The following is a 7929-nucleotide window of genomic DNA, read 5'->3' on the forward strand; positions in this document are numbered from 1 at the left end:
AGTCTCGAGGTAAGCTCCAAATGCTAGACCAGCTGCCTTTGGTACATGGATTTGGAAGGAGGCAGCAAAGCGCGTGGGGCTGGTCCTGCCACCCACTTACACCATCACATCTTTGATGCTGGTGAAAATGATCTGGACCACAGCAACCTCCAAAGGTCTTCGATTTCAAATGTCAAGGTTCGCACTCACAATTTCAGGTTAAAGTTCCCATTTAGGAAAGAAGTGGCCCATCTGGAAGATTTGTATCTGTGCCATTCTGTGCTTTATACTCTTGCAGCTTTGGGCAATGTAGGATGGCTTCTGTGTTCCCTCATAGTCCTACGCAAAGCACTTGTACTTGCTGGGGGCTCAAGGCTTTGATCTCACAGGCCCTTGCAGTTTGGACAAAGGAGGTTTCCATAGGAATGGCAGCCCCTGCCAGTTCACCAGATGTCGATATGCCACCTGCTCCTGTTTCTTTGTCGGGTTGTCCAGCAGTCCTGGAGCAAGGCAAAGACCACTGGGACGCAAGAGTCAGCAGCCTGCAGTGCGTTGCCTGCCAGCAGTGAGCAAAGGTTTGTTGGATGGTGTAGAGGTTTGGAGCTTTTAGAGTTAACAAGCTCAACCGGTTGTCCCACCCACAGGAGGAAGAGCGTCACCGGATGCTCTGTGTACTGTTGTACTGTGTAATGTGATACTTTCTGTTTCTGTTTTTTCCGGAGAAGGGAGAAGGGAGAAGCCACCAACATGGCTTGCGACTCTCCCGGAATGTAATGATTTATGCCTTGTAAAATAAAGCTTCTAGATTAGAAAGAAGCCGGACTCTGTTGTCTGTAATATGCTGGCATGCACACCACCCGTTGCGTGAGAGAAGATAAGAGAAGATAACTCTGCTGAATAGCACAGGAGACGGCAGCAAGGAAAGGCGCTTCAGTAAGGTACGCGCAGAGGAAACGTGCCGGGCTCCAAGAAGTGCAGAAGTTGGTTTGAAGCATTTCCAACAATCAAAAAACGCTTCAGGTTATGGTCCCATATTTGCGCTTGTTTATTATTCTGGACTGGTTCAGGAGCTGTTCTGAGGAGTTCCAGACTGTGTGTGCATTGCCTCCCTGGTTTGGACTGTGATGGAGCATCCAGGGAGTTTGCTTTGCCAGCAGGAGCATTCAGCAGTCTGCTGAATGGCTCAGGAGCCTAAAACCTGCTGCCAGAGGTTGGAAAGCAGCAGGGAAGCCCAGATCGAGGGCTGCAAAAGCAGTTGTACCTCTCTGGTGAAACCCCCATCTGTGGAGCCGGGTGAGAAGCTACAGATTCGTGAGTACGCTACCCCTGGGCAAGATGGAGGGAGCCATAGCATTCCCAGCAAGGAGGAGGGAAGCTTTTGTTTGCAAGCACCTCCAGCCTCACAGCTTCAATGCAGAGGGCTGTTCCCTGAGAGTGTTGATGTTTTGGCCAACGCCTGTGAGGAGGAAGGTCTGGCCAGTGCTTGTGAAGCCTGGAAGAAGACCCTAGCCCAGTTTCACGGGGCTGAGGGACTGGCTGAAGTGGCTTTGGAAAGCTCGCCCCCAGCTCGGCTTATGGCTGTTGAGAAGCAACAGTGCCATGGAAAGCAGGAGGGGGGCCAGATCGCTGTGGGCTTTGCTCCCAGAAAGGGAGGGGCTGTTTCCAAGTCTGAAGCCAGCGTAAACGCCTTGACTGTGGATCTGTGTTTTGGCACGTAGCCTGCACCTGGTCTTTTGTTGACGTGCATGGCTGAAGATAAGGCCAAGGACATGACGTGTGGTACTGGCTATGAGAATCGCAACAGCTCTACCACAGCCCAGGCGGAAGAGGATGCCTACTGTTGTCGTGCAGTTGCCGTGGCAACGAAGGCCAACCCTGGTGAGCTGCGTGTGATGGTTGCCATCGTCATCGTCATCGTTCCTCCTGGTGGACTTGTGAGGAACTGCGAGTCTCCTTCTACAGAGCAGTTCAACGTACTGGCTGCTGCAGTCGAGAGGCAGTTTGTGACTGTTGGAGGCAAGAAAAGGCTTGACTTTTTGCTAACAGTCAAGGGACAGATCCAAGGGACAGAACTGGCGTTTTCTGTGGCTGTTGACATAACTCTGTATTGTTTGTTTATGTCAAACCTTCTGTCCAATGTTTTTGCTGTTTGTTTTGTGATTATCACCTGTTCTGCTTGCAGGGGCCAGAAGATGCTTCTACGCATGGAAGGCAGCCAGGATGGGCTGTTTGCTGTTAAGAAGTCTCAATCCAGAACAGGGGGAGGTGGCACTGATGGAATGTTTGCTCAGTGCACCAGTGTGCCCGTGCACCACTTATGTTTGTGTCAGTGGTACCAAAGGCTGGCAAATCGCCACTGGGACAGTGTGCTGAAGCAGCCTGAGTTCTCTGAAGGGTGCAAGTTAAGGGCATGTAACAGCTTTCTTGATTGCAGGGTTTGCAAGGTCGAGGAGTCGACATCCTGCTACCCCACGTCTGAAAGGGAAACCACGCGTCCCTTTTCCCTGGTTCATGTGGCTGTTTCTGAAGGGATGCCAGAAGCTAACCTGGGGGGAGCGTGTTGTTCTGAGTGTTTAGCTGATGCTTTCTCTCACCACATGTGGTCTGCGTTGCTCAAGGAGGCAACTGAGGCAGCACCACTGGTTGTAGTGGAACAGCAGGTTTCTACTGGAGTAGGCTGTTCACAGGTCCTCAGTGAGAGGGGGAGTAAGCACAGTGTGACTAACCTGCTTTCTTCACAGGTATGTGGTCTTGCAGAGAGGCAGCAAAGGATGCTGCATGCTGCCACTGAAGACATACTCTTGGATGCAGAGCTTCCACAAGGGTTCCGGGTGGAACTGGGTGATACCAAGGTTCTGAAAGTGTCTTTCTGTGGGTACGAACCCAGCTTGCGTAGCTGGAGGTTAGTTAGCCCAGATAGTGACCAGACCCAGGTTCTAGTCAGCAGGAGTGCTGAATTCTTTGAGCAGAATGGATTGGAACACATCCCTAGAAGCCCTGATGTTCTGGATGGTCCTGTCAGTGCTGGACAGGATGCGCCACCTGCTGGTGGCAGTGGTCCAGGTGGACCAGCCCCAAGAGGGGGTATTGCTGTGGCTTTGGCACCTGCTGGTGGCTTGGGCCGAGTTCCCAGTCATCACCAGGGTGCAGCGCAGCTAGGGGCAACTCCAAGGCAGCAGCCTGGGGGTGCACCCACAACTCCTATGTCACGGACTAGGAGGCAGGCCACGCTTGGCGACTCTTTGTGTGGCAACTCTTCTCCAGGAGAGCCTGGCGCAGGTCTCGTCCTGGAGCAAGAGCAGGGTTCTTTGGCAGTGAAGCAGGAGCCCAAAGGCGCGCCAACGTCATCCTTGGGTGGTTCAGTTAGGATGCACAGGCGCAGCAAGTCTGTAGGTGAGATGCCTGACGTCAAGGACGTGCAGGTGGAGTCCAGTGCAACTGGAGCAGAGGGAGAATCTGAAGTGGTATCACAGCAGTCTGCACGATCCACTGAAGGGATTCTGCCCGAAAGGTTCACGGCCACTAGCGTGAGTGCTTGTTTGGTTCAGTGTGAACTGGAGAGCCTTGTGAAGGTTCAATGGGTATCTCAAGGTGAGGCCCAGAAATGGCAGGATGCCATGGTAGAGCAGGTAAGCTCAATGAGGTCTTTGGGTGTGTGCACAACCACGACGCTGTCAGAAGGTCGTTGGGTGTGCAGACTCAAGACGGCAGCAACTGGCGAGTTGCAGTGCAAGGCTAGGTCAGTAGCCAGAGGTTTCACTCAGGAGGAGGGGGTCCATCGTTCCGAGGTACTGGACGCGCCCTCTCTCAGAAGCGAAACCACGCGCATGCTGTTAGCGGTCGCAACTCAAAGCTGCTTTGAGGCAAGCCACTTTGGTTTGGGTGCCTGTTTGGATTCCGACCTGGACGAGGAGAGGTACGAGGTACCTCCGCCAGAGGACAAGGACAACGGGCCAAATCAGGTGTGGAGTTTGCACGAGGCAATCACTGGCTTGAAGGAGTCAGCCAGAGATTGGTCCTCAGGCGTGCAAGAAGCTTTGAGAAAGCTAGGTGTCAGCCAGAGTTGTGCTGATAGCTGCCTGTTTCTGGCAGGAGTAAGTCCAGAGCAGGAGCTAGTTCTGCAGTCCGGTGCGGACATGCTTTACCTGGTGGAGACCAGGGGACAGGTGCAACGGTTCGCAGAGGAGCTTGGTCAGTCTTTCCAGCTCAGGAACCTAAGCCCTGTTGGTGTTTACCTAGGTGTGCAGGTAGACAGAGCCGAAGACGGTAGTGTCTTGCTCAATCAGACTGGCAAGGTAGTGCAGTCGTTGAAGAAGTTCAGAGTGTCTGAATGTGCTAGTGTCAGAACACCCATGGAGACGTGTCTAGGTGAGGACAGTCAGACCGGGGAACGCTCTGAGTTCGAGAGCCCCGAGGTGTTTAGGTCAGCTCCTGGGAGGCTGTTGTTTCCTTCCTAGTTGAGCAAAACTGACATAGCAGTTGCTGTGGATCTGTTCAGCAAGGTGGCTGCAAATCCCAGCATGCATGCCTGGAATGGCATGGTGAGAGTGCTCCAGAGTTTGCAGGAAACTAAGGAGTTTTGCCCGGAGTTGTCAGCTACCGGTGAGCCCCAGCTCACGCGCTGGTGCGACGGCGGTTGGGCAAATTCCGAGGACAGGAAATCTGTGTCTGAAATGGTTGTACAGTGTGGAGGAGCTCTAGGCGGGCTGAAGTCCCGGTGCCAGAGCCTCATTGCTCATTCTCATGCAGAAGCCAGGTACAGTACGTTGTCAGTGCTTTGCAGGGAACTGGAGTTCTATAGGTGTTTGGTCCAAGAGATCTGCGTTCAGAGTTGCCTGCCCGTGATGGTTTGGGAGGACAACCAACTCTGTTTGTTGGTGGCAGAGTCTGGACAAGTCAAGGCCAGACCCAAACACCTAGACGTTCTCTTTCGAGACGTGTGCGTTCAGACCAGCTTGGAGAAGCTGAAGTACTGTTCTGGTCAGGTGAACCAGAGGGTTGGGTTCACGAAGCCCCTGAGCTTCCAACGTCATGGGGAGTTCTAAGAGGGTTTGTGTGAGGTAAGCTGCAAGCTTACAACGCCCCTGTGTGCGGGACAAGAGGGGGTGTAGAGGTTTGGAGCTTTTAGAGTTAACAAGCTCAACCGGTTGTCCCACCCACAGGAGGAAGAGCGTCACCGGATGCTCTGTGTACTGTTGTACTGTGTAATGTGATACTTTCTGTTTCTGTTTTTTCCGGAGAAGGGAGAAGGGAGAAGCCACCAACATGGCTTGCGACTCTCCCGGAATGTAATGATTTATGCCTTGTAAAATAAAGCTTCTAGATTAGAAAGAAGCCGGACTCTGTTGTCTGTAATATGCTGGCATGCACACCACCCGTTGCGTGAGAGAAGATAAGAGAAGATAACTCTGCTGAATAGCACAGGAGACGGCAGCAAGGAAAGGCGCTTCAGTAAGGTACGCGCAGAGGAAACGTGCCGGGCTCCAAGAAGTGCAGAAGTTGGTTTGAAGCATTTCCAACAATCAAAAAACGCTTCAGTGGAGGAGAAGTAGAAGATGACAGGGTCCAAAGTGCTGTTGAAGGAGCTGAGAAGGAAGCCATACACTCTCCATTCAGGGCTCTGGAACTGAATGTAGCCCACGAGGTGAGAGATGTTAAAGGGCCCAAAGCAAACAGCAAAATTGAGCAGAGTGGCCACTGCCAGGCACACAGCCCGTTTCTTCCTCTGGGGTTTGATGTGGGGCAAGGAGGTCAGGATGTGAATGACCCTAATGTAGCAGAAAAGGGTGATGATGAAAGGGAGGAAGAAGAGGACAATGCAGAGTTGCAGTCGGACAGGGAGGAGGATTTTAAGCTGGCCATCGGAGAATGACTCATAACACGTGGAGTTGTGAGACGTGGATTGGGCCTCCGGGTGGTATTGGACAGTGTAGATGATGCTGCAGTGCAAACAAGCCAGAAACCAGAAGAAAAGACTGGCAACTATTACATAGGTCGGTCTGCGTTCCGACTTGAACTTGATGGGGTAGGCGATGCACAGGTAGCGCTCTACGCTGACCCCTGTAAGGAAGAGGGTGCTGCTGTAAATGCTGCTGTAGAAACAGAAGTTGGTGAGGGGGCAAAGGAAGGCAGGGAGAGGCCAGGGGACATCTGAAGAGGCCTCTGCCATCTTGAAGGGCAAAATCAGCAGAAGGATAAGATCAGAGATGGTCAAGTTGAGCAAGAAGACATCCATGGGGTTTGCCTTCTGGCGCACTTTCCTCAGGAAGGCGTAGCCAGCCAGCAGGTTGGAAGGGAGGCCAGTCAGGAAGGTGACAATGTAGATGGCAAGGATAAGAGGCTTTGTGGCCATTCTTTCAAGCTGCTGTAAAAGGAAGGATATTAAAATATCAGGAAGCCTGATTCCTATCCCTCAAGGAAATCACCAGGGGGCAGAATAAGCTTGCAGCGTCTCCTGCTGTCAATCAGAGGCTGAGGTCATTTCTTCCAGCTTGTTCTGAGTCAGAATAATTTCTATAGCATCAGTCCTTAGACCGTAGCAGCACAGCAAGAAAGAGCAAGATATAAACTAGAGAACACAATGTAGATGAACTTGCACGAAAACATCACTATTTACCATTTAAAATTTATCTTTAGTAAAATTAGGATTAGTAAAATTAAAACATATGCACCTCAAAACACCGTTATGTACACCATTTAGAAATGTTAATGACTGAGCAGTATATGAATACCTCAAATAAACATAAAGTAAATAACAATAATCATTGTGAAACTTTTCATCTCTCTCTCTCTCTCTCTCTCTCTCTCTCTCTCTCTCTCTCTCTCTCTCTCTCTCTCCTCTTCTCTAATTAGGAGAATTAGAGTGCTTTAAATGTATGAGATAGATGCAACCTCTTTCTGCACCCTGTCCTTCCAGACACCTGGAGATGGCAATAAATCTCTAATCTTGGGTTTGTACCAATTGTAAAATTTGACTTGTATCCAGAGTTCTAGGAAGCCATCTGATCTGTTTTGGAGCACCACAGTATCTTTTAGTCCTGCCTCCTCCCCATTCACTATACAGTCGTCCCTCAGCTACCGAACTCCTTGGGAGTTGAATGTTCTGGCTCCCGAACGATCGAAAACTGGAAGTGAGTGTTCTGGTTTTCGAATGTTCTTTCGGAAGGTGAACGTCCGATGGGGCTTCTATGGCTTCAGATTGGCTGCAGGAAGTTTTTTATCCTTCTCCAAAATAATTGTTTGGAGGGTGCCATTCCTAGCCCTGAGGTGGTGCCAAACATGGAAACCTGAGAGGATGAATCAGAAGACAAGAACCTTGAGGAGCAGGCAGAGTCCCCTGAATCCAATATCAAGGATACCCTTGCAGAGCCCTCTAGGCTGACACTTGATGAAGAACTGGAACCTTCAGAGAAGGAGGTGAAGCCACCACCATCAGTTTGCTGCAAGAGTACCCAATGTGTTGCTCTACAGAGCCTGCTGGACTGCTTTATACCCATCAATTCCAGCCAACATTGCCAATGATATGAACAAAATAAGATGAGGCTGCTGAATCAAGCCAATGGGCCAGCATTATATTCTCACAGTGGCCAAGAGATGATGGGATTTGCAGTCCAATGACATCCATCCATGGTATGTATTTTGTGAATAATTTTAAAAGAGGTATACCCAATTCTGGTTGCATTAAAGAAAGGAAGGAAACACTTACCTGTGTTGTCACTCAGGTACCCCTCTGTTTGATCACCAAGGAAAAGATGAGGCACTTTCCAGAGATAATCCAGTGAACAGTCTGAAGCCTGTCTTGCAAAACCAAAGAGACAAGATTTTTACATTCACTGAAGCATCTGTCCAGGGGTGGAAAGTCTGTGGTATTTTGGAAGAGGATTTTCCATCATCATAATGACTGCTCTGGATTACCCCAAGGATGTGCAAAGCACATGAACACTGATTAAA

The 7929-nt window shown here is 50.5% G+C and overlaps 1 protein-coding gene across 1 annotated transcript; it reads right to left on the minus strand.

Moving 5' to 3' along the window:
• Window positions 1-422: 422 nt before the first annotated feature.
• LOC117051999 (free fatty acid receptor 2-like) lies at window positions 423-6331 on the minus strand. Its single transcript, XM_033158726.1, has 2 exons — window positions 5500-6331; window positions 423-535 (listed from the first exon to the last, which is right to left on the minus strand). Exons 1-2 carry the CDS (start codon window positions 6329-6331, stop codon window positions 423-425), a joined length of 945 nt encoding a protein of 314 aa, XP_033014617.1.
• Window positions 6332-7929: the final 1598 nt, after the last annotated feature.

Source organism: Lacerta agilis, chromosome 8, assembly GCF_009819535.1.
Source record: "Lacerta agilis isolate rLacAgi1 chromosome 8, rLacAgi1.pri, whole genome shotgun sequence".
Taxonomy (NCBI): Eukaryota; Metazoa; Chordata; class Lepidosauria; order Squamata; family Lacertidae; genus Lacerta; species Lacerta agilis.

Bases quoted from the DNA above. Each gene is read 5' to 3' on its own strand.
- LOC117051999 (XM_033158726.1), bottom strand. From the start codon at position 6,331: ATGGCCACAAAGCCTCTTATCCTTGCCATCTACATTGTCACCTTCCTG. The intron at 536-5,499 runs GTTGGAAATGCT...CACTGCTGGCAG, and splicing joins CACTGAAGCGTTTTTTGATT to GCAACGCACTGCAGGCTGCT.